Source organism: Xiphophorus maculatus, chromosome 7, assembly GCF_002775205.1.
Source record: "Xiphophorus maculatus strain JP 163 A chromosome 7, X_maculatus-5.0-male, whole genome shotgun sequence".
NCBI classification, from domain to species: domain Eukaryota; kingdom Metazoa; phylum Chordata; class Actinopteri; order Cyprinodontiformes; family Poeciliidae; genus Xiphophorus; species Xiphophorus maculatus.
In genome coordinates, this window is record NC_036449.1 from 19048958 (window position 1) to 19075114 (window position 26157).

At 42.3% G+C, this 26157-nt stretch overlaps 2 protein-coding genes across 3 annotated transcripts in view; both read left to right on the top strand.

Annotated features, from left to right (window-relative positions):
- Positions 1-1119: 1119 nt before the first annotated feature.
- ehhadh (enoyl-CoA hydratase and 3-hydroxyacyl CoA dehydrogenase) lies at positions 1120-15059 on the top strand. Its single transcript, XM_005800693.2, has 7 exons — positions 1120-1263; positions 2889-2992; positions 3171-3340; positions 4305-4416; positions 6445-6549; positions 10021-10362; positions 12079-15059. Exons 1-7 carry the CDS (start codon positions 1190-1192, stop codon positions 13326-13328), a joined length of 2157 nt encoding a protein of 718 aa, XP_005800750.1. The 5' UTR covers positions 1120-1189; the 3' UTR covers positions 13329-15059.
- A 1319-nt stretch (positions 15060-16378) lies between these two features.
- c7h3orf70 (chromosome 7 C3orf70 homolog) overlaps positions 16379-26157 on the top strand; it is a 33042-nt gene continuing 23263 nt past the window's right edge. Inside the window, exons 1-2 of one of the 2 annotated variants that reach the window (XM_023337262.1) lie at positions 16379-17043; positions 21854-23790. In XM_023337262.1, the coding sequence (XP_023193030.1) occupies positions 16860-17043; positions 21854-23481 (1812 nt within the window). In that variant the 5' untranslated portion in view covers positions 16379-16859 and the 3' untranslated portion in view covers positions 23482-23790. Of the gene's footprint in view, positions 17044-21853; positions 23791-26157 lie in introns of those variants that run through there. The other variant, XM_014469400.2, reaches the window with a different exon arrangement.

Below are 26157 nucleotides of genomic sequence, written 5' to 3' on the forward strand. Positions count from 1 at the left end.
CCGCTCAAATATGACCTGAATTATGCTGCATTGAATAAATATGATTAAAATACATTTTGATCTGTGGAAATATGTGTTTGCAAGAAAGACATACATAAACAGCTAGACCCCCACAAATAAATATGAAAGGAAGAAAATCAATTTCTAAGCTCGTTTTATAATAAAAATTAAAGTGATTTAATTTCCCTTATTAAAAAGGGAGAATTATTTTTTAATCACTAAAAAAGTAAATTAACAAAAATAAATTGATATTAGCTGAGAGAAGAACTCGCCTGACCCAGCTATATTTTGGTCCTCTCGCTACAGTGAGTTCCTTCTTCAGCTATCTACCAGCCTACACTGGTCTGAGGACATTTTTGCTCTACTCCTCTACATCTTCAGCTCAACTGTTTCCACAGAATGCCACACATTTCCTTCAAACACCCTCTGATACATGGTAGCATTCACGATGAATATGGAGATGACTAGATCATACTACAGTAAATCAAAACCGTGACACTTCCACCTCCATACTTCACAGTTAGTACAAGGTTGTGTTCCTGGAACACTGTACTTATGTAACATGTCTTTTTTTTCTGGTGTCTGGAGAACAGATTAATCTGGCAAAAGAATATTAGTACAGATGTTCTAATTCTTTTCTGTTATCTGAGTGAAGACTTCTTCTGCCTCTGAGTTAAGACGTGTGAAAGTCTCATGACAGCCTGCTAACAGCTCAATTTCCATTAAGTGCAGTTGTTGCCAAACACTGCTTATTCCCCTCATTTGCTTTTGCTGTCCCTCCTTAAACCTCCTTATGGTTAAAAAGCCAGGGAAAGATATGTTGTAGAAGGGGTAGTAATGAGCCTTCCCCATTATAATCCAACGAGGAGGTGGTTTGGACTTCCTCCTTCTTTTTCTGTTCTTTCTACTATTTTTTTTTCTTGTATAGGTGCAAGCCCCCCCCCCCCAAAAAAACAATTTGTATTTTGAATGTATCTTAAGAGTTCACTGATTAAGTGCATGTTTTAGCTGCGCAAGTATTTTAAATTGAGAAAATGAGTGAAACAACCCTTTAATAAGACACTTCGAATCAGACACCAACTTCAGCGTCGCTGATTCGCTCTTCCATGTGTCTCGCTAACGATTTCAAAGTTCAGTTGGCGAACAGGAAAAGAAGTGCAACAACAACACGAAATATTTTTTGGACACCATGGCTTTTTACAGCCGAGTTTCAGGCTCTGTTGGCATGATAACTCTGCAGAATCCTCCCGTCAATGCACTGAGGTGAGAATCAATCAAGTCTGTCCTTCAAAATAAATACACGACTTATTGCACATTCCTAATTTGCTTTGAAAATATGATTATGTACAAATACATTTTGCGAGCATAAACAAGGAAGAGTAAGTAATACGTTATTTTCTCAGTTGGTCAAATGTTGAAGTAACGCGTGGATTTAATTTAAAATGGCAATTTGGATTAATTTCAGTGTTTTGCACGTACGTTTATTATAAAACTTGCTGTTACGGGATAAAAAGTTCACATTCCGACAAGAATCTAAATTCAACTCAAGAATACACACCGTCATTTCTTTAAGAAAACAATAAAATAGACATAGCCATGTGGGATACATTTGCTCCTTCCGTACGTGAAAGCAGCAATACCTGCTAGGTAAGGCACTCGATTGGTAAGTAACGAAGTAAAAGTAACGTACTTGTACTCCCTTTGCAATACAAAGACAGCGAATTTAGCTTTTGCTTTGCTCCCTTATCTAATTAAAGAGGTTGAACTCCACCTTTAACCCATGTTGTGCTCTGCCCATCAGATTGTTCCCTTAGATACACTGAGTGCTTACAATGAATCACCGTTATTAATAATTTACTGGATGACAACAAAACTTTATCTAACAGTGACACTCTGTTAACATCTTTACAAACATCTTAAATCAGAGTCGTTCTGTTTTGACTTGTCCATAATATGTTCTGGCCTTCATTTCCCTGTTAGTTTGAAGTCAACTCTTTATGGAATGGATGCTTTTGTTTTGCTGACCTCCCTTAATGTTTTAGTTAATGAAAATATGCAACTTAGCATACATTTGTATTTACAGTCCAGTGCATCCAGTTCCCGAGCAAAACAGTATCTCGAGATTTAAGCATCTCAGATTGCATAACTTAATCTATGATGTGAAAATAAAAAAAATATATAAAAAATGACAGCACAACATGGCCGTCCACCTTAGCTGACTGACCTGGCAATGAATCATAATAGCATCAAGGGTCCCATGGTAACTCAGGAAGAGTTTAGAGTAATAACCTGAGTAAATAATACACATTTGCTGTTTCCTACAATCTCATGGAGGAGACCTGGCAAATTATTGCTTTGGTCAGATGAGATCAAAATTCAAAGTAACATGGTACAACACCCCCATGCTAAAAATCAGGGGTGATGATATCATACTGTGTCATTCTTTTTCCCAGCTGTAGAGATATTCTTCACTTCACTGAAGGTGATTATTCAAAGTCTTAATTGAGGCAGCGGCCTTTTAATTATGTAGTTTTTGAAGGCAATCGGGTGCGCAATATTTTATTTAAGGGTGTCAAAGTAACGGGGGATAAAGATATATGGATTCAAAACTTATTAGATTTTATTTGTTAAAAAAACTGTGAAAAAATGGTATCCTTTTCCTTCCACTGTATGGTTTCCAAAATGTCCTACTGGTCTGTCTAATAAAACCCTGATAGAATAAATTGTAGGTTGTGTTTGTAACATGAACGCTTTCGCCTGGAACAGTATTTGTAGCAATAGTAAGCAGGAGAATTTCAGCAAAAAATACTCCAGTGTTCTGGAACCTCAGTTGGGAGTAGCTTAAAGCCAACAATGTTGTAAATCTGCTGTTATTTTTCTTTCTGCAGTGCAGCGGTGAGGCAAGGCATTGTTGACGCGATGCACAGAGCTCTCAGTGAGCCAGAGGTGAAGTCTGTGGTAATCTGTGGCCAGAATGGAAAATTTTGTGGAGGTACAGACAGTCCTCTGCTCCATGTCAGTGATAATGCACTTCTAAAAAATTCAGGATTCACCTTGTTTCATAAAGTTAAAAAAGTTCTTCACATGTTCTGTTCCAGTTGTTTATTTTTTATGACTAAAATCATTGGCAGCTCATGTTACAGGTTTGTCATCATGATTTTGTACAACAGGAGCAGACATCGGAGAGTTTGGGGCCAAGATGACCGGGCCTCCTCTGGTGCCAATGGTCCATCTGATCGAGGCAGCGTCCAAACCGGTGGTGGCAGCCATAGAGGGGATCGCTTTAGGCGGAGGCCTCGAGTTGGCGCTCTCTTGTCACTATCGTATCGCCCACTCTAAGGTTAGTTCACACTTCAAGTCCCTTTGTTAGTCACTGTCTTCATGCCGACACTGTAGAGCTGCATCAGTGACAGGTTTATATTTCATGATAACGCTATTTACGCTGAACTGACTTTTCATAAGTCTTTCCAGAATTTCCAGGCTTTTAAAGTAAATTAAAATGGAGTAAACTTTATCAGCATAAATAATAATATAAAAAGTAGCGTTATGCCAAAAAGTACATATTACATTCAGACATGTCACAGTTGATTTTTTTTAGTTATATTTTTGAAGATGGTCCATATTTCAATTGATAAGCATATTTCAGAGAAGCTGCAGTGTTTTGACTTATAGTCTTGCTTCTTCAACTTTTTATATTTTGCCACATTACAAACACAAACTAAAAAATGTTTATTTTAATTTTATGTGTAGATCAACACAAAGGGCTGGATGATTGTGAGTTAAGATGTTGCATGCTATTTTAGAAAAGAAAAAATCCCAAATTTGTGGCATACATTAATATTTACCTCATTTTTACTTGAAATCCTCTAAAAAAACACATTTTGAAACCTTGAGATGCATCAATCAGACTTTTAAGAGCTGATAAATATTTCTGCTTTACTTTTGAAGCTCTAACACAAAGTCATTTGTTATAGTTTAACATTAAATGTAACAAACATGGACCACAAAAAAGTGCTACAATTAGCTTTAAAATGCAGTATTTATTGAACTGAAAAAAAAACCAAGATGATCCACATTTTTGCACCATGTAATCCTGTTCTGTATCTCCTTTTTACAAACCTCATCACAAAGTGCATGGACGGACTTGCATTTTGTTGTTGATGAAGCAATTAGCAGGGTGAAAAAAGTTGGTTTTCAGTTTGACCCATTTTAATGAATAGGAAGAAAATCCCGCTTTTGTCAAATGTCTGCATTGTGAGACTAGGCTCACCAACACATTGTACTTCATGAATAATTTGATTCAGGCCAGACTGGGATTTCCAGAGGTGGCTTTGGGTCTGCTGCCAGGTGCAGGAGGAACTCAGCGTCTGCCAAGGCTCATTGGAGTCCCAGCTAGCTTGGACCTCATCACCACAGGTACTTTCATAAAAAACTTATCATATAGATGCTCCTGTTGCTATGAAAATGATTTAGTGTCTTATTTTCCAGCAGCTCAATTGATTGTTTCTATGAAAGTCTAGAACAAAATAACTAACCATATCAAACAGCTAAATGTCTAGAGAAATTCTTAGAAAAATCTGGGTTGTAAAGTTTGGACAAAAGTCTGTTTTCCTCAAGGAGAAGTAGCCATCATTATGAACTTGACAAGTCTCTATGCTGTAAAAAGCTACAAAGGATTTCTAAAGTTCTGTGTCTTCATTAGAAAACAAAGTTTTCTCTAAAAGAAAAACAGAACAAAACAGGGACTCTGTTAATTTGCTTAATTTAATGACCAGGGTTCATGCAAAATCTGGTAAAGAAAATTATAAAATTTGACTTAAGGATTTTCCAGTTCTGGATAAGTAGATTACTTTTCCAAGGCGCTGTGAGGGATGTAACCTTCAGTAAATCAGACTGGATACCTCAGGCCTAGGCTAACTTTTATATGTCAACACATCAGAGCAGAAGCCTTTAAGTGAAAGATCAGATGAAGCCAATTAAATACAGAATGTTTTAAAGAGCAGAATTCTTAATAAAACGAAAAAAGTCCAACCTTGGCCCAACTTAAAGTGCTCTACTAAGTTAACCAGTCACAGATGTATTTGTAAAGTATTTGTGCTGGAAGTAAAGTTTTCCTCTAAACAGATGTTTCTGGAAGTTTTTGTTGCTCAACAGGCTTCAGCAGGTTACTTTCTTCTGCAGTAAGAGTAAAGACTCTAGTGTGGTTTGATTTTTCAGATTATCGGACAGCATTTTATTAATGCAGAAAGTCATTTAAGTTGCTATATGCATCTTACTCCGTTGGCCAGCAGGTGTCAGCACATGGTAGGTTGTACAGCTTGTGTCCGCCTTTCTACTTATAAAGAATTATCTCAATGAGTTTGACACTTGGCTAAAGTATCAGTTTTTGTGATTTATAAAAGATCAAGATAAATATATTTCAAAACTTTTCCCACCATTAATGTGATTTTAAAATATTTAAGTGCAAACAAATCTGTGAGATGGGGAATTTAAGCTGCGGTAACTTGGTTGCACTGTGTGAACATTAATAGAAAAACACCCTGTTTTACACAACTTTTAATCTGATTTCAAAATTTCTTGTTCTTGTTCTAACATTACGTGTGAATGTAACTAATTTACAATAAAGTTTAGCTCTCCAGCTAAGATTTTCATGACATTTGCATCCTTTCACTACAAATCAAACGTTCTGGAAGAATGTGTTTATAATTAGCATTAGTTTGGTTGGCACAGAAACAATGCAAAATAACACTAGTGAAACATGGTGGTGGCAGTATCATGCTCTGGCTTTTTCAAATGGAATTAGAGATTTTGTCAAAACTGGGTGACGTTTTGAACCAAAATCTTCAGGTTTCAGCCCTAAAGCTTCAGATGTAGTTATTATTATTATTATTATTATTATTATTATTATTATTATTATTATTATTATTATTATTATTATTATTATTATTATTATTATTATTATTATTATTATTATTATTATTTCTCAGCAAAGCAGGCATTTAAAATCATCAAAATGGATGAATTTGAAGTTCTCCAGCTGGTCTAACCAGAGTCCAGAACTAAATGTGTCAGAAAGTCTGCCTTGAGATCTGAATAGAGCTTTGGACAAGAGATGTCTTCATCTTCAAGTAGATTTAGAGGCTTTTGGCAAAGCAGAGTGGACATACAGTATATTGCCAAAGTGTGGGAGGCTGGCAGACTGTTAAGGGTGTTAATACTACTGCTGAGATAATAAATTACATTTAAATATAGGAAAGTTGTGAAATCATTTCTCATTCTCATTTTTTATATGATAAAAGTCACTTTAGCAGTGGTGCATTGACATATATACAGTATTATAAGCTACCCAGTAACAAGGTGCCCTTTACATATAAATTTGACGCCCACTGACTTTAATATGTCATGTTCTACATAATGTATAGAGGACTTCTGTGTGTGCCACAGGCCGCCAAGTGACTGCAGCTGAGGCTCGGCAGCTTGGAATTGTTGATGAGGTGACGGATCTCAACGCTGTGGATGCAGCTGTCAAGTTTGCCCAAAGTGTGGCAGGTAAGCCGCAAGATAAATGCTTCTGGAGGTATTTAATGGAGTGATAGAAACTTTCTTCCCGGCATTAAATATTAACCCGGTGGAAGGAGGAGAAACTTCTATTAGAGTGGTTATTTTAGGCCAGGCCGACATCAAGACGTGTCGATGTGAAGCCTTTGGAAGGCAAAGCAAGCAGAAGACACGACAGCCAGATCCTCCACCAACACGGTCCATAAATGTTTCATGGCTCTGTCAGATGGGCTCTGATGTCTTCACTGCTTTTGCTGTATTATTCAGGAAGGCGAAAAGGGACAAACTTTCTTAGAATATTAATATCGAGGCCCTCTCCAGTCGATTAGTGGTACGAGGATTTCCCGCACGCACGTGAATCTGACTCATTTTACACACTGAGTGGATTCCTGAAGTGTGCCACATCCCTGGAGAGCCGGAGGAGCGATCTCCCAGTCTGACTGAAGAATAGGTCATTCTCTTTGGCTGAATGGGGATAAAAGTGAAAAGAAAAGCCAGTGTTCTCCTCTCAAATGAAAAATGAAAACGCTTTATGTCTCCACATCTGCTGCAGACAATGTTGTTTTAAACTGTGGGGGTCTTGGCTAACAGTTTCTGCTTGATATCTTTCTGTTAATTAAAAAAAGAATGACCTGTGGATTCGTATTTAACATGAAGAAGTAACAAAGGAGCAAAGTATCATGTCTACTGCTTCTGTTTGAGCTTGCGTTCTTTCACATAAAGTGAACTGAACACACACCGTCACTCTGCTGGTTGTGTGTGTTGGGAGTACACACAGGAGGGAGGCATATTTAGCCCCAGCAGGGTCTTGCTTTATGGAGCAGCTTTTGTTTTTCTGTGTGAAACAAACATGAGTTGATGTTTGTATGACTCCACTGGAGGCTTCACGTCACTTTGTGTCAAATATGTCATCTGCAGCTGATGTTTGTAGGTTTCTGAACCCTGACATCTTTTTTTGGAGGCGTTCAAATCAGCAGGAAGTCTGTTTGGGTGTCAGTATTGGGCCTACAGCTATGTTCTTTTGTCTGTAGAAAATGCCAACTTTTGGGTCTGAAAAACACATTTAATACATCATAATATAATAAAAGATAATGTCAGGAAGAGCCATTGTCTCCTCTCTGTACTTTGTTACCATGAGAACAGGGTTGCTGCCAGTCTGGAAAACTATTCAACAGGTCTGGATAAGTATGGAAAAATATCCGCCCATCTGTCTATTTTCTTTCTCTTTTCCTGACTCACCCAATTTTTTTCAAGTACCATAATTTAATCCTGACATCTGCAGAAGTATTTGCAATGAATTCTCAATAAACTTCTGTTTTTAGTATAACTGTGAGCTGAAAAGGACTGAGAAGTCTGGAGATTAAAGTCTGAAAAAGTGGTGTTTGTGCAGATACCCTGTGACAAAGGGATTTGTGTTTGTAAAGCTCAAATGCCTGAATAAAATCAAGTAACAGACATGTAGTATTAGGACAGTAACCTTAGTTTGTGGATGCATTTTTGTTTAAAAAAAGCATGAAAACTTTGAGCAGAGGATGCAAAATATATTAAGGTCACGCCTCTCCACATAAACACCACACAAGTCCACATTTGCTTAAAAAAAATCATTTTGTGCATTTAATTTAATGCAGGCGTGGCCAGGAACAGATCTGAGTCTCTCACTGGTGATGAGATTAACTTTTTCTTTTTTTTACCCGGCGGTTGCAACATCTGCCCGCTACATCTGTCGAGGGGGCAGCCAGGTTTCCCATCCACTGCAAATCCACAGCTCAACCATTTACAGATTAACTGCTGCAATAATGCCTCGTAAATCACACTGAAACGGCATCACACTTCCACATACCACCTCACCGATGTGTGATTGTTTACCGAGAATAAATTCTTTATCATGGATAACCTTCATCCCCATTTCTCTATTTTTAATATCCTTCTTCTGAGAAATGTGTTTCCTATCGGAGAAAGTGGTTAAGATAAGTCAGATATTCTTGCTGTCGCTTTAAGCTTCACCTCAGTGACCCAGTTTCCGACCCAGACCCTTATGTGAGAGTAATTCAGTAGAGCTGTGAAGGTTTCTGACTGCTGTCTCTTGTAATCACATCAGAGGAGTCAGGATTGGGAATTAAGATGCCTCTAACAAGGTTTTGGCAGAGCGGCCATCTTTTTCTTTCTCGTTCTTTAAAATCACAGCATGCAGGAAGGCTTGTGCTGTGAGGTTGTTGGATTAAACATTAAATCTTCTCTTGTAAACATTCTCTTATACAATGCCTTGCAAAGTCATTGAATCATAAGGGGTGAATTCAAGTGCATGTCACACTTTCAAAACTTTTACTTGCAAAAAATTGAAGACCTTAAATATTTTCTCTTCCAGTTCACAATTATCCACTACTTTGAGCTGATTTGTTACCATCATCATTACATCAAGGTGACAAGGTGAATGTGTCTGGATATTTTGGAAGCTACTGTAGAGTTTGCCTTTGCTTGAAATTCCAAGAGCTACAGAATTTTGTTGGAAGTGAACCTTTTGCTTTTTTGTTTCGCTCAGAGCTGCAGCGTTCAGCCAGAGTCCCTGCGATTATCTGGAAGCGGCCTGTCAGATCAGCCTGCTCTCAGAAGCTGACTGAGTGGATGAATGTGCCTGAAAAATGAATTATATCCACACTTCCTGAGTGCTGGTTGAAAATTCCAGCAGAGTGGAGAAGTGAGAAGTACTGCTTGAAAAGGGGAAGCACTTTTTAGCTGGAAATTAAAATTATGCCTATGATTATGACCATAAACTAGATTCATGCAATAATTTATACAATCATATGCTCCCTAAAGATATTCATGAATTGTTTCAAATTGTTTTTAACTAAAACAGTAAAGTATAAATATATTACAATATATACTATATATACTATAAATGCACTGTGGTATGTGTATCTCTGATGCCGGGGTTAAGCTGTGGAACAGTTTGCCAGAAGATTTTAATCAAAGTAATAACATAATAGGGAATTAAAACTGAGTAATTGAAAGCTATGAAGGCACTTGCATTTTTGAAGTCTGATTGAAACCTTTGTGATGTTGATTTACAACATCACAAACATCACTTACCTTTTAATTTTTCTGATTTTTTTTTTCTTGTCTTAACTTAGTTGTTGATTTTGTGTACCATTTGCTATACTAAAACTATGAAGAGTGGAAATGGTTTATTTGCAATGAACATGCGATGGCAGGCACATTTAAGCTGAATAACTTCAGCCTTCAGCATATCAATCTATGTAACAATTTCAGGTAATTTTTATTTGATTTTGTTTTGACTTTGTTTGATTACAGTTAGAGTATTGATTAATGACTATTATAAAGTGCGTGTCTTTGTGTTGTTATAGTCTGACCAGAAGCTACCTTTTATAAGTGTGTTTTCACTGCTTCCTGCTTTCCACTAGCTGCAATTTCCTTGAAGAGACTTCCTCATTGCTTCTCTTCCAGATAAATCTTTGGATGCACGCCGCATCAGCACCTATCCGTGTCCACGTCCCCCCGATTTGGATACGATCTTTGAAAGGGCAATGCAGCAGGTGCGGCGGAGCGCCCGCGGAGCCATAGCACCGGGTACCTGTGTCCAAGCAGTTCACGCTGCTGTCACGCTGCCCTACGCTAAGGGAATGGAGCGAGAGCGGGAACTGTTTTCCGTACTTTTCAACTCGGGTCAGGCCCGGGCTCTACAGTACTACTTCTTTGCCCAGAGAGCCGTCAGCAGGTGGAGCACGGCCAGCGGAGCCCGCTGGGACACCAGCAAGCCCAGGCCTGTGCATAAAGCAGCTGTCATCGGTAAGAGCTCTAGGCTTCTAATTTGTACTCAGCTTTCAATTAGCACAGGCACACTGACTCATCAAGCTATCTGTGTGGCATCTCCAAAGTCCTGTTGCCTATGGAAACTAAGCCCTCATTAACAGTTCATCCGAGTTTGGTAAATGGACTCGCTATTCCCTGCAGGGAGGATTGGATGCACCCCAGTTTGGATATGCGCAGCTCAGCAGCTTGTGCATTAAAATTGCAAGCTCTGGAAAACCATTTAATATGTGAAAGATGATATCAGAGAATGTGCATTTCTCTTTGCATTATGCTGTCACTTTAATTTAGTGGGTGAGAACAAGGTGCCTGAGCATATTACACTCATAGTGAAATATTCCTAGCCTTTATTTCATGTATTTTGATGAATATGACTTACTAACCTAAAATTTTGTATCCCAAAAAATTAATATATGTATGACCAATAAATATACTTGACATTTTTTTAAACAAAACTGTCAGATTTCTGCAAAATATGTCAATTTCTATCCTCTAAATACTTGGTTGGGGCTCATTTTGCGCCGCCAGCCTGCATCTAATGGACGCACAGGTCGCTTTGATAGCTGCTTTCAGTCATCTTCCTTGTTGGTTCCTCATGACAACACAACATAAATTTCCTATGAGGTTTAGGTCAGGGGAGTTTGCTGGCCAATCAATGACAGGAACATTATGGTCATTGAACCAGCCTTTGGTACCTTTGGCAATGTGGGCAGGTACCAATTCTTGCTGGAAAATAAAATCCTCACGTCCGTACAGCTCATCAGCAGAAGAAAGCATGAAATGCTCTAGAATTTCCTGGTAGATGGCCTAATTAACTGTGGACTTCAGAAAACACAGTGGACTGACACCAGCAGATAACATGGCACCCAAATCATCACTGACGGTGGAAACTTCACACTGGACTTCAAGCCATGTGGATTTTGTCTCTCCACTCTTCTCCAGACTCTATAACCTGGATTTTCAAATTAAATGTGAACTTTAAATTGACCTAAAAAAAAGGACTTTGAAGCAGAGAGCAACAGCACTGTAGATTTTCCCTTTTGCCAAGTAAGACATGTGTTGCCCATGTGTGGGATTCATCTGTGGTAGTGGCTCTGGATGTTCTGACCTCAGCCTCGGTCCACTTCATAAAGCTCCCTCAAATTCTTGAATCGATTTTTCTTGACAACCCTTTGAAGGCTGCAGTTATTCCTGCTGCTGGTGCACATTTTTATGTCACAGTTTTTCCTTCCACTAATATGCTATAACTTTTTTACAATATTCTAATTTTCCAAGACATAGAATTTTGACTTTTAAACATCAAAATTCCATGAAATAAATGATTGAAATATTTAACACTATGTTTATTGAATCTATTTAATGAGTTCATCTTCCTGAAATGAGAGAGGAAATACACTATTAAACATATTCACAATAATCTATTTTTTTAGATGTACATGTATTTTAAGGCTTGTCTATTCATTTTTCCATCTATCCCATCCTTGGAAATTAGGCTGATATTCCCAGTTTAGTGTGTGGAGTAGCTGCTCTCTGCTTGGAGGCTTGGATTCCAGACAATTTTTATGTTTGACTCAGCAGCCTGTTTAGAAGAAATCTTCACACTGCTTGATTTAATTAAACTGTTTAAAGTTTTATAGAATTGATTTGTGGATGAAATATTAACTGTGTTTAAACGTATGATTTCTATCCTCTAAGGGCTTGGCACCATGGGACGAGGTATAACTGTGTCCCTGGCCCAGGCAGGGTTCTCTGTGGTTGCCGTGGAGACCCAGGAGAAACAGCTGTCGGAGGCAAAGCAGGCGGTGTCTGGCATGTTGGAGAGGGGGGCCAAGAGACGAGGGGTGCCCCTGGCACACGATAAAATCAAATACAGCTGCAGCGTCCAGGCTGTGGCAGATGTTGACCTAGTCATTGAAGCTGTGTTTGAGGACATGGCTCTGAAGAAAACCATCTTCCAGCAGCTGTCGGCCATATGCAAACCGGGCGCACTCCTGTGCACAAACACCTCTGGGCTCGACATAGACGAGCTGGCTTCTCAAACCCAGAGTCCAGAACTGGTAGTCGGGATGCACTTCTTCGCGCCAGCTCACGTCATGCAGCTGTTGGAGGTGGTCTACGGGCCGCGCTCGTCCCCCGAAGCCGTGGCCACCGCCATGCAGATGGGGAAGAAGATGGGAAAAGTGAGTGTTGCAGTTGGAAACTGTCGGGGATTTGTAGGAAACCGTATGCTGAAGCTGTACTTGGAGCAAGCGTTCTTCCTGTTGGAAGAGGGAGCCACACCTGAGCAGGTGGACCAGGTGCTGGAAGAGTTCGGGTTTCCCATGGGTGTGTTCAAAGTGTCTGACCTCTCTGGGCTGGACATTGGCTGGAAGGTCAGGAAGGCGGATGGTTTAGTTTCGCCCGCCTTTACAGGAACATCCGCTAGAATCCGAGGCGGCAGCAGGTACAGTCCTCTGGGAGACCTGCTGTGTGAACAGGGAAGGTTTGGTCAGAAAACAGGCAAAGGGTGGTATCAGTACGACAAACCCGGCGGTCGTGTGGCTAAACCCGACCCTTGGCTGTTCGGGTTTCTGGAGGACTATCGAGCCCAGCACGGCCTGGTGGCACGTCGCATCGACCACCAGGAGGTGCTGGAGCGCTGCCTCTACCCGCTGATCAACGAGGGCTTCCAGATCCTCCAGGACGGAATCGCCGCAGGACCCGAAGACATCGACGTCATCTATGTGCTCGGCTATGGCTGGCCCAGACACCGCGGGGGTCCCATGTTCTACGCTAGCCAGGTGGGTCTAGACAAGGTTGTGGAGAGGCTGGAGCACTACCAGCAGATCCACCCTGATGTTCCAGGTCTGCAGCCCTGCAGATTGCTCCGGAAGCTGGCAGCCATCAGCAACCCAGCAATCCACAAATGGAGGGAGGTCATCCAGAAACCCCGCAGCCAGCTTTAAACTTCAGCTCACCTCCAGTGTGACAGCAGATTTTTCTAATTACATTGCTAATTAACCAAATAATGTATATTTACTTTGCACTTTCATGTAGCTTTAATACAATGCATTAAATCACTCTCATCATCTATTTGCTTTGTATTTATCAATGCAAACGTAACAATCGCTTAGAGGGTTTAATTTATTCAAATAAAAGCTGAAGAACCTATAGAAATGAAGTATAACAGATTTGTCACACTTAAATCTTTAAAACATAAATCACATTTTAATATCAGCCATACCAAAACAGGATAAAAACTGCTGCAGTGAACATGTCATCTATTAGGGAAAAAAGGTCTCCAAATAACCTGGCCCTATGTGAAAAAGAAATGTCCTGCTAAAGAGTTCATGTTGAACTGCCTGTTTAAGACCATACCATAGCATCTCACTCAGAATTAAATCCAGACTTTGACTAGACCACTGCAAAACCGTCAGATGTGCTTTGTAACATGGTCTTGCACCATGTTACCAAATGGGCTTGATTTTAACAGCACAAATCGGCGGGACATTTGCTTTAGGGATTTTTTGTTAGAGAGGAGATTTTCAGGTTTTATTAAATTAGAGTTGTAATCTTTCTGAAATGCTGTATTTGTTTTTATGTGAGATGTAATGAGTCAAACACCTGCCAAACAATTTGCACTTGTACCTTGTCAGACCACAGAATAATTTCCAAAAAATCTTTGGTATCATCAAGATGTTTTCTGGTAATTTTGAGACCGGCCTTTTAGATAGTCAGGAAAGCAAATAGTCTTTGCAAAAGTGTGTGTGTCACTCCACTTATACTGTGGAAAGAAATTGCTTTATTATGCACATAGTGGGCCCTCTAAGAGACTCAAATATGCACAAACCATAGCAATAAAAATGTTCAAGTTGTAGATATTTTTGTCTACATCAGTTGTGGATCTAGCTTGAAGTACCAGAATCTGAACTTTGTCTGTGCTATGCTTTAATTTAATAACCTGAATCACTGTTTGGGGAAAAATAGAGTTAAAATGACAGATTCTGAATGCAGAACTGATTGCACTTCTAAAAACAACAACAAAACATTAAGCGAATAAGAAATGGGCAAAGCCAAATGAAATAAAAACATAATTGAGTTTGTGAAATTCCCAGTGGTTTTCCAGCGGGGTGTTTTTAGATGCAGATCACTAGTCATTTAAATGTAAGGTGACAGTAATGGGAGTAAATTGTTGAGGTTGTTAAAGTTATAGCTGCAGCCTCGGCAGAAATAGGGAAAAATCGTTTTAGTGGACGGCTGGCGGAGAGAAGAACCTCCTCTGTGGTTTGGTGGAGCTTTAAGTTATTATGAGTCTCTAAATCAGAGGTTGTAATGGAAAAAAAAGTTTTTTTATCATTCTCCACAATCTATTGAACATATTGCTGTTTTTATAAATACTGACTGTTGCACATCTGCAAATGAGGCTCAATGAAACACTATGTTGAAATCGCACTATTCATTACACTGGATGGATTGAACAGGGTGATACATGAATGACATATTTGACAACATTAAATCCTACTGTCTTGTCAAACCTTATACAGAAAAGCAGTCATATCAGCTGACTGATTTCACATTCTGGTTAGAAGTGTTTCTATTTGCATTTAGGAATGACAGGAACGGGGCGTGCTGTGGTGACGACCTTTGCCGCATGTCTTCCCCCCTCTCCTCACCCTCCTTCCTGTCTGCCTACTGTCAAAAAAATACGAGCCACTAGCGCCGCAAAACTCTTCAGAGAAAAAAAAAGAAATGACAGGAATAAACCAAAGGAAATATTTAATCACAAAGGTAACCAGACTATAGTAGCAGAAAGTAAAAATAGGAAAATACTTTGATAGTGAAAAACAAAAAGTCTAATGAACTAATATACTATAACACTAAAAGACTGAAGGTGTACAAGACTAATTCATTGTTCAGTAAGAGAAATTCCTACAAAATCCCAAAGTTTGATATGTTTTCTCCTCTTTTTCCCAATATTTAAAGGGATTTAATTGGAATAAACCAAAACGAAGTCATGCATAAAAATGCGTTGAAGTAGACATTTTTCTAAACATCTGAAAAGTTTGGGGTGGATACTCAATTCTTCTGGAAGTTGAACCTCCCTCTCAGTTTGAAGTCTGTTGCAGGATGTTTGACTTCTCATCAACTATTGCCAGGTGGTTCCTTGACCCTGCTGAGCTGGATTTCACCCCTAAACATGATGCTGCCACTACCATGTTTAACTGATGGATGTTGTGTTAAGGGTGAAGTGCAGAGTTAGCTAATGTTGGTCTCATCTGATAAAATTACCTTCTTCCTATTTTTTTTTTTTTTACCTCTTACCAATTTTCTGGTAAAAAGAAACTGATGTGTAACTTCCATTGCACCTTATATTTGTGCATTTCTTTGTGTTGGTTTGTTCTATTAAAATTCCCCAGAAAAACATGGAAGTTTATGATTGTAATCTGACAAAATGTAAGAAAAGTCTCATCGATGTACCTTTTTTTTTTTTTTTTTAATTATGACTTGTAATGTATTTTTCGACATGTGAATTATGACCAAATTCTTCAATAAAAGCATACTCAGAATATATATTTCAGAATAGTCGTGTTTCTTTCCATCTTGCTTGATGTTTTTATTTGATCTTTGATCAAATTTTTTTTATTTGATCTTTGATCAAATAAAAAGATCCTGCTTTCTCCTGGGTCAGCTTCAGCAGGAACAGAGGGAGACCCGCAGCTCTAAACTGTTTTAACATAAATCAATGGCTCATTCCAGGTAAATCTCAGTCTGACGTCCAGTCCTGAGCAGATGTTAGGGTTGCCCCCTAGCGACTGGAGAGCAGCTGGAATCATTTGCTTTACAATGCTGCTATTTTCATCACCATTAACCATTTTCTGCATCCTTTATTTGATTGGTTGCACGATTCCACCCACGTAGCCTGGTTTCTTTTATGGAATGCTCTGTGGCTTTCAATTACCACTAATTAAAAGACATCCTGAACAAATCGACACTTTTAAAGTCTAGTTCTTTAAGGTTTGTTGGAGATGACGAATTTCATATTCAAGCCTTGATCTTTGAAGTTGTGAGGAGCTGATGAAAGCCTTTGGTTGTGGTGTTTGAAGTGCGCAAAGCAGCTGGCTTTGTGTTCGTGGGGCTCCTCCCGTTTCTGTGATGAAGTTCGGATGCGCGTCACCAAGCAGCGCGCACAGCTGAGGAGCTTCCCCGACGCCACGCCACGGCACGAGAGATGGGGAGATGCGTGGATCACGATCACGGGAGGCTTCGAATGTGACATTGTCCGTCGTTTGTACCTCCACAGAACGCGGTGCCACCCTTTGTGTGAGCACTGACCGAGCTGATCTGGATTCAGAACACCCAGCAGCACCTATCCCCCCCTTTCTACAAAGCTTCCTTGGCTGCGTGGACCGTGAAAAACCTCTCGGATCGGTTTTAGTTTTACTCCAACAGATCGTGTGTGCGTTTTTAAAGCAAAATTGGATCCGGGAAATGTTGGCATGGCCGCCTCGGGAGCTCATAAGTGTCCGAAGAGTGAGAAGTTGGACGAGGCGCAGGCTTTGGCCAAGAGCTGCGCGGGGAGACCAGACTTCCTGCCGTGTGATGGACTCTCCATCTGCGCGACGCACAGCCACGGGAAGTGCTTCAAGCTGCACTGGTGCTGCCACTTGGGCTGGTGTCACTGTAAGTTTGTATTTGCATGCTTTAATGACCAACAAGAATGTAAACTCAACGTCTGATGACTAAGAAAAATGCTCGGTTTGTTTACGATGTTCAAAAGGCAGAGAAGCTGGACGCTTTCTTTAAAGAGATGACATTTTAAAAAGATAAAGAAAAATATATTTGAAAACTAAATAAAGTGGCAATAGAAGTATTTCTCAGTAAATTAGAACATTTAATCAATCAAAAAGTGAGGCTCATAAATCTCGCAGTACCTTTTAACAGCTAACAAATCGGTAAAATTTCAACTGATAGATTTTACGCTAGACAGACATTTCATTTGTCTATAAAAATGGTAATGTGCGTCATGTTTTATCAGATGATTTTAACCATTACTGTGAGAAAAATACGTAGTTTATAGACTATAAATCAAATTTATGTTCCTTTTTTGTTGTTTTTTATATTATTACTTTTTCAGTTTTATTCACTCTATGAGGCACCAATACTTATAATCCTATGGCTGATCATTATATAGGGAAATCTGAATAAATTCAAATATCGAGAAAATACATATATCAATTTATTTAATATTGTAACGATTCTGTGTTTTAGTTCTGCTGGGGTTATTTGTATTTGTTATAAGTTGCATTGTGATCCTTTCTGTTAGAGAGTTATGGGCTTCCCCTGTCTGACTCTGCTGGCTCCCACTCACATGTGATAGGCCTGTCATGTGGGCGGGGGATCGGTGGAGCGGGAGTACCGGAACCGGAAGTGGGAGAGAGTTCAGAGGGGAGTTAGCAATGAAGCTAATGGTTGATGGTGCCCGTTTGTTAGAGGCGTGAGCTGCAGCCTCAGAAATAGCAGCTTGTACCTATCTCTAATAAACCCTGTCTGGCGGGACTACATCTCCGGTGTTGACGTCATTACATTGGTGTCAGAAGTAAACCATTACGAGCGGAGCTGAGTGGGTCTTGTTAGCTCGTTTTCTCCGCCGGCTGCATTAGCGTCATGGACGGCGCGTTTCCCCACCTGAGAGTTAAGTCGGAAAGAGAGGAGGACAGTGAGGCGTGGGGTGCGGAGCTTAATAAAATGGCTCGGGCAAAGGCTTCCCTGCGTGGCTCCGCAGCGAGAATGGCTGCCGAAGCAGGCCTGGGTGCCGGTGCGAAGTTGCGCCCGTCGACGCCATTGTCCCAGGAAGCGCCGAACGATCTTGTCAACAAGTGTGGTGGCGGGCAGGACTATTGCAATGATGGTGGCGTCCATAGCATCGCTGTTCAGTTGAAGACGCCCAAGTACTCCGGTAGGTCAAGCTGGGAGGCGTTCCATGCACAGTTTGAGCTACTGGCACAGGCTGGACGTTGGACAGTGGAGCATAAAGCCCTGCAGCTAGCTCTCTGCCTACAAGATGATGCATTGGACTGCTTATTGCTGCTTGGTTCAGAGGACAGAAAAGACTATGATGCCTTAGTCGGAGCTCTTAAGAGGCGGTTTGGACAATGTGTACAGCCCGACATCTTTAAAAATAAACTCAGTGGCAGGAGCAGGTTGCCGGGTGAGCCCTTGCGTGTTTTAGCTAATGACATTGAGAGCCTCACACGCAGGGCGTATGCACACATGCAGTCAGGTGTACAGAACGAATTGGCGAAAGATCAGTTCATCAGAGCTCTGTCACCTCCGGAGCTGCGTGTGCAGGTCCAGCTGATGCACCCCCAAACCCTGCAGGATGCTTTGGATTTAGCTGTGGAGAGGGAGTGCTTGGTTGGAGTAGCAGCTGGAGAGGACCAGAGAGGACAACCACCAGCATGCAGATCTGCGGAGGGAGCAGAGTGGAACCTGGAGAAGCCTGCTTGGGCCTCAGAGTTGGTGGAAATGGTTCGAGCGGTGTCGCTGCAGTCGACGAGGGACTCCTCCGCAGCCCCTGTCCTTTGTTGGGGCTGTGGTCAACCAGGGCATCTCCTCAGACGGTGTCCTAAAGCAGTCAAGAAGCAGGGAAACGATACGGGGTCTGCATGGGGGAGGCATCGCAGACCCTTGCCGTAGCCTCCACACCTTCATTGCCAGCAGGCAGGGCCCGACAGTATCATCAGGGGGTCCTGGCCCAGACTCCCCCAGACATGCACTCAAGCCAAAGCCAACTGACCATGGTTGCAGTGGTTGGCCGCACCTGTGTTGGGGATTTTTGTTATGTCCCAGTCACAGTGGAAGGAATTCCCTGCACGGCCCTGATTGACACTGGTTCCACAGTAACGCTAGTGAGGCCTGATGTGGTGCCAGACTGGACTCGGATTCAGCCCACTACAGTGCAGCTGCGCACAGTCACAGGGGACATGGCACCTATGAAGGGGAGGGGAACAATGACTGTTAATGTAGGTGGCCGATCTATCACCCACCCCGTGTGGGTAGCAGAGGTGCAGGACATGTGCATATTAGGATTGGACTTTTTAAGGGCTGCGGGGTGCCAGTTGGATTTGGGAGGGGGGACATGGAGCTTTAAAGAAGGTCCCCTCATCCCGCTGATGCCCGCAGTTCCTGACCCAGTTCTGCTGGGGCCCGTGGTCTGTCACACAGAACCTCAGATTGCAGCTGTTGAGCACATCTCACCTCAGATCAACCAGATTGCTGCCGCAACAGTCCCCACACCTACATACCCTATACCCCCAGTTTGGATGCCTCATGAGACAGAGGATGCATCGGTGACCATGATGCGGAGGATCTGGACAGAGAACTGTAGGGGTTTGGACACCCAGCAGCAAGAACAACTGTGGCAGCTGCTCGTGGACTTTAAGGACAGTTTTGCTCTGAGTGAAGACCAGGTGGGGCGGACTCGGTTGGTGGAGCATGACATTCTGACAGGAGATGCACCCCCAATAAAATGTCGGCCACGCCGGCTCCCCCTGGCCCGGCAGGAAGCATGTGACAAGGCAGTGTTGGACATGTTGCAGGCTGGCATTATTGAGCCTTCGGACAGTCCCTGGGCGGCTGCTGTTGTCATGGTGCCCAAAAAGAATGGAGAGTGGCGCCTGTGTGCTGATTACAGGCCGCTGAATGGGGTGACAGAAAAAGATTCATATCCACTACCTAGGGTCGATGAGTCACTGGACCTAGTGTCAGGCTCCAACTGGTTCTCGTCTCTGGATCTTCGCAGCGGTTATTACCAGGTCCCCCTATCAACGAGTGCCAGACCAAAGACTGCTTTTTGCACGGGACGGGGACTTTGGCAGTTTAAAGTGCTCTCATTTGGGCTGTACAATGCCCCTGCCACCTTTTCCAGACTGATGGACCGGGTGCTGGCTGACATCCCTCGCCAAGAGTGCCTGGTGTATCTGGATGACATACTGGTCCATGGCACCTCTTTTGCAACGGCCCTGGGTTCACTCCGTCGGGTGCTGGAGAGAATTAGAGCAGCAGGGCTGAGGCTCCACCCAGATAAATGTCATTTCATGCAACAAGAAGTGACATTTCTGGGTCACCGGGTTGGAAGGGAGGGAATCAGCACGATGGAGGACAAAGTAAAGATGGTGGCAGAGTGGCCAATCCCCTCAACCCAGAGAGATCTTAAAAGTTTCCTGGGCCTGGCTTCTTATTACAGGAGGTTTGTGCGGGGGTTTGCAAGTATAGCGGCTCCCCTGTTCCAACTCCTCCAGAAGAACCGAGACTACGTGTGGACCGAACAGTGCCAGGGAGCATTTGACTGTTGTAAAGAAAAATGATTATTTAATGCTAAAAATACACTTAATCTTACGACATGTGTAAAGGGATAGCCAACACTTTATTTGGAACAGTTTTCTGTGGAGCATGGGGGAAGTAGGGCCTTTTTTCCTCCCCCGCTGACAGACACAAAGCTATAAAATTTACACTCTGATAGGAGTTACAGACTCTTTGGCGCCTCTCCCTCGTACCTGGCGCGGCCCAAGACGAAGTCGTCCGCCCTTTCACTTAGATAAAAACCAGACATCGGGGCTGTGATGAGGGGAGTTTCTAAGTTTCTAATTGGTCAAAGAACGGAACGCCTTGACTGCATATATTAAATAGGGAAACACCTCTTTCATTAAAAAGTACAAGTCAGCAAGCCAATGGAGAGTTTTTTCCATCTTTTTACTCCACGTTGGGCGCCTTTGTCTGTCTTATGTGTTTTGTGTTTGTCTGTCTTCCCCTTGTGTGTTTTTATTTTTATGAGAAAATGCATATCTCTGTATCTCTGCAACTTTGTTGTCGATTGTTTTGTATGAGATTAAAACTCCGTGATCTGTGACGTCAACACGTTTTGTTGTTGTTTCGTTTTAGCAGCACGCGGTTGCAGGACGCTCACGGAGAACCCCGCTCGACCCGGTTAACAGGAGGAAAAGGAGAGCCATGCTTTTCCAAAATTTAAGCTAACATAATAACTTTTCTCCTTAACACTGTCTGCGGCAAAGTCTGACTGAGGCCCCGGTGCTCGCTCCTGCTGACCCCTCTCTCCCTTTCATTCTTGACACGGATGCAAGTAACGTGGGAGTCGGGGGTGTCCTTTCCCAGTTGGGGGAAGAAGGCGAGAGAGTGGTGGGGTATTTTAGCAGGGCCTTTAACAAAGCAGAGAGGCGCTACTGCGTGACAAGGCGGGAGCTGCTGGCGGTGGTGCTTTCTCTGCGTCATTTTAAGTACTACCTGTGTGGCCTGCCCTTCACTATAAGGACTGATCACTCTGCTCTCCAATGGCTGGTGTCTTTTAAGGAACCTGAGGGTCAGGTGGCTCGGTGGCTGGAAGAGCTGCAGTCCTACAACTTCTCAGTTGTCCATCGGGCTGGAGCTAAGCACGCTAATGCCGATGCCCTCTCCCGTCGCCCTTGTGCTGCAGGGGGATGCAGTTACTGTGACCGGAGGGAGAGGTTGGAGGAGGAACAGCTGCAACGGAGCCAGCCAGGATCATGTCGGGGTGACCCAGTAATCTGCAGGGAGCTGCAGGCGGTTGGCACAGACAGCTGGAGGCATCAACAGGAACAGGATCCTGACATCCAGCCTGTGTTACAGTGGGTGGAGAGACAACTGAAACCACCATGGGAGGAGGTGGCTGGGCTCTCGCTGGCAACTAAAGGATTGTGGTCCAAGTTTGAGGCTCTGCGTCTGGAAGACGGGGTGCTGCAGAGGGCATGGAAAGACCCTGCCACGGGTGAGGAGCGGTGGCAAATTGTAGTCCCCAAAGGCCTGAAAGACGTAGTCCTGCAGGCCATGCATGGAGCATCTGGGTCCGGACATTTTGGCGTCACAAAAACACTCCGCCGCCTCCGGCAGGGGTTTTATTGGGGCCGGTGCAGGAGGGACGTGGAGGACTTCTGCCGCCGCTGTGACCCCTGCACAGCACGGAAGGGGCCGACAGGTCAGTCGCATGCCCTCCTGCAACAGTTTGTTGTAGGGGCCCCTATGGAAAGAGTGGCGGTGGACGTTATGGGTCCACTGCCACGCTCGGACAAGGGAAACTGTTATGTTCTGTCAGCTATTGACTATTTTACAAAATGGCCAGAGGCCTACGCCATCCCTGATCAGGAGGCAGAGACAGTGGCAGATGCCTTGTTGGGGGGATTTATTAGCAGGTTTGGGGTGCCAGACATTATTCATAGTGACCAGGGCAGAAATTTTGAGTCACGGGTTTTTTCTGTCATGTGCAGCCGTCTTGGCATCCAGAAAACAAGAACAACACCACTACATCCCCAGAGCGACGGACTGGTGGAAAGACTCCACCGCACCTTGGGACAGCAGCTGGCCATTCTCACAGCGGAGCATCAGCGGGACTGGGACGAGCACCTTCCGCTGGTGCTAATGGCATGCCGCTCAGCTGTACAGGACTCCACAGCGTGCACTCCATCACTCCTCATGTTGGGGAGAGAGTTGCGCACACCAGCTGAACTGTCTTTTGGACGCCCTCCGGATGCACCTGCTGTTTCAGCTGGTCCTGAGTATGCCAGAAAGCTTCAGGATAGGTTGGAGACAGCACATGCATTTGCTCGGAGACAACAGGAACAAGCAGGTGTGCGTCAAAAACGGAACTATGATGTAAGAGCTAAGGGCCGACACTTTACACCAGGAGAGTTGGTCTGGGTTTACAACCCTCGGAGAAAGAAGGGTCGTTGCCCGAAGCTGGACAGTCAGTGGGTGGGCCCCTGCAGAGTGTTGGAGCGCATGGGGGAGGTTGTTTACAGAGTGCAGATGCTCCAGAACAGGAGAAAACTAGCACTGCACAGGGACAGGTTGGCCCCCTACCAAGGCAGGGCTGCACCACAGGCCCCAGAAGGCCATCAGTCGGGGTCGCCAGTATCGCTACCAGCTTCTCCAGAAGCCATACCGCTGTTGCGGAATGATGTCCCAGCGGTGCCGTCTGAAGCGCCACAGGGAGCTCGCCCACAGCGGACGAGGAGGGCCCCAAGACGGTTTGATGACTTTGTTTGTTCCCTCGTGGGCGAGGAACTCTGTAGTGGGGGGGTAGTGTAACGATTCTGTGTTTTAGTTCTGCTGGGGTTATTTGTATTTGTTATAAGTTGCATTGTGATCCTTTCTGTTAGAGAGTTATGGGCTTCCCCTGTCTGACTCTGCTGGCTCCCACTCACATGTGATAGGCCTGTCATGTGGGCGGGGGATCGGTGGAGCGGGAGTACCGGAACCGGAAGTGGGAGAGAGTTCAGAGGGGAGTTAGCAATGAAGCTAATGGTTGATGGTGCCCGTTTGTTAGAGGCGTGAGCTGCAGCCTCAGAAATAGCAGCTTGTACCTATCTCTAATAAACCCTGTCTGGCGGGACTACATCTCCGGTGTTGACGTCATTACAATATGTTACACAGATGCATTAGAAAGTAAAGTAAGTGCATTTTATTTATGTAGCCCCTTTTACGGTTGGAAAACCACAAGGTGCTTTAAAAAACCCCATTAAAACCACATAAGACAAAAGCATAAACAAACTAATAAAACAGAATACAATCATACCGCATAAACTAATTAAAAACCAGTCTGAATACATGAGTCTTCAACCTCCCTCTGCTCTTAAAATGTGTTCGAGGAACTATTGAAATCCTTTATCTGGAAGACCTCTTCTAGTCTGAAAGACTAGAAGTGCTGTAGGGTTCTAGCAGGTCTGAAACTGGCTGAGACTTGACCACAAGGGCTCTACAACTAAATACTGAAACTCTAAAATGATTTCTAAAATGTACCAGCAGCCAATGTAAAGAGAGTAAAAGTCTCTTTTGTGTGTTCGTTAAAAGACTTGCAGCAGCGCTCTGACCTGACTGGAGATGGTCAACATCTTTCATATGTGAAATTCATGGGATTTTTCTGCAGGCATTTATAAAAAGGCTGTTGCAGTTGTCAAGACGAGATAAAATAAAAGCATGAATATGAACATGAACTAGTTCTGCTTTTGATTACACAGTAACGTCAACCAGCAACGACTTTAATTTTAGATTTTAGATTGGGTGACAACTGGAATTAATTATCTGTCCATTGAACATCATGCATCACTTGCTGCCCTGTAAAGTTTAACCTTTACTGTGACTGTAAAGGAACTACAGAAATATTTCAAGATATAGTATTTTTCTCTGCAGTAAAAAATAATCAAATCCTCTCCGCCTCCCAGCAAACCATCTGTGGTTACATATTGAAGTTAAAAGAACATCCATGAAACAAAACGATGAGCTGACACCTCCCTGGAGAATCATAAGCCACAAAAGGTCATTGATAAAAAAAAACAAGTCTTTAATGGAAAGTTGAGTGTAGAAGGTCATCTACAAGCAACATTGACAACTGCAGTTTTGAGAGGATCTTAAAGGTTTTGGAGAGATTTATTTGGTCTACTCTAGACTGTGGCAGTGCTTCAAGAGCAACATCACTCACATTTATTGCTGACATGGGCTATAACTGTTGCATTGGTTGAGTTAAGTCGCAACTGAACCAGTAGCAACATTGCAAGTGTCAAATCTGGGTTAAAAAGAAAGTGATAGACAGTTGGAAGTCTTTACAGATTAGAGTAACCTTTGCATTTAATTTAGAAATCAACATCCTGAAAAAAGGTGTGAAGTTTCTACAGTCAGTGATGAATTGAGGAGTCCTTTCATCTGCTGGTGTTGGTCTGCTGTGCTTTATTAGGTCCAAAGTCAGTGCAGTTATTTAGCTGGAAATTATATAGCTAATTTAATCCTCACGGCTCTAAGTAAGTTAATTATTTAAAGTTGTGATCGGGGAGAATTAATTTGACATAAATGAACTTTCCAATGTTATTATTCATTGAGATGTACATGCACAAGCTTCATCACCCTAGTAATTTCATGACACAGTAACGGTCAAAATTTTGAGTTAGATTTTGTTAGTGATACATGATGTTCTTTTTAACGGACAGTTATTGATTATTTTTAATTACTGCCCAGCATAAAATCTATAGCTCAAGATTTCAATAGTTACCTCAGTCTTATATTGGTAAGATACTGGAACTAGGTGCTGTTTGTCAGCCAGGTACGTTACTTTTGTGACTTTACACTGGTTTCCCAGGTTGGAGTTCATGGAACAAAACTATAGAGTCCAGTTAAGTTATTTATAAGCACTTATATTTTTCAACACCCTCAAATGTACAAGAAAATTGTGTTTTCATGGGTGTTTTTTTTACTGTAATGACCACTATGTATTATTAAATTAGTAACCAATCAGGATAATCAAATAAATTTTAGCATCCGTGGTTGCAAAATATTCCTGGATGTTTAGTGTACCTAAGGCAAATTACATGATTAAATAATGCTGCAATAAAGTTTTTTGTGAAAGTTTATCTTTGTACTAAGAGCATATCCTCAGAGCAACTTGTATTTTATATTTAACAACATTTCTACATCTATTATAAATACTCTCTGTATTATTCATGATATAGAACCTAATTTACGCTTCAACAGATTCAAACCCTTCAATAAAAAACTCTTGAAAACAGAGTCTGCTCTGTGAACTCAGACTCATTAGCAAACAGGGATTTTTATGTTCCAGATTCTGATTCTGTTTTTCTGTTTCTGTCTCATCTATTTTCTGGATGCAGTCTGATGACTCTGTCACACATCTGAATCATCACTTTCATTTCTGCTTTTAATGGCCATGTCTGCTGATTTCCTCTTAAAGCCTGTGACACATTAAGTATTTCAAAA

Bases quoted from the DNA above. Each gene is read 5' to 3' on its own strand.
- ehhadh (XM_005800693.2), top strand. From the start codon at position 1,190: ATGGCTTTTTACAGCCGAGTTTCAGGCTCTGTTGGCATGATAACTCTG. The intron at 2,993-3,170 runs GTACAGACAGTC...TTTGTACAACAG, and splicing joins GAATGGAAAATTTTGTGGAG to GAGCAGACATCGGAGAGTTT. The intron at 3,341-4,304 runs GTTAGTTCACAC...AATTTGATTCAG, and splicing joins ATCGTATCGCCCACTCTAAG to GCCAGACTGGGATTTCCAGA.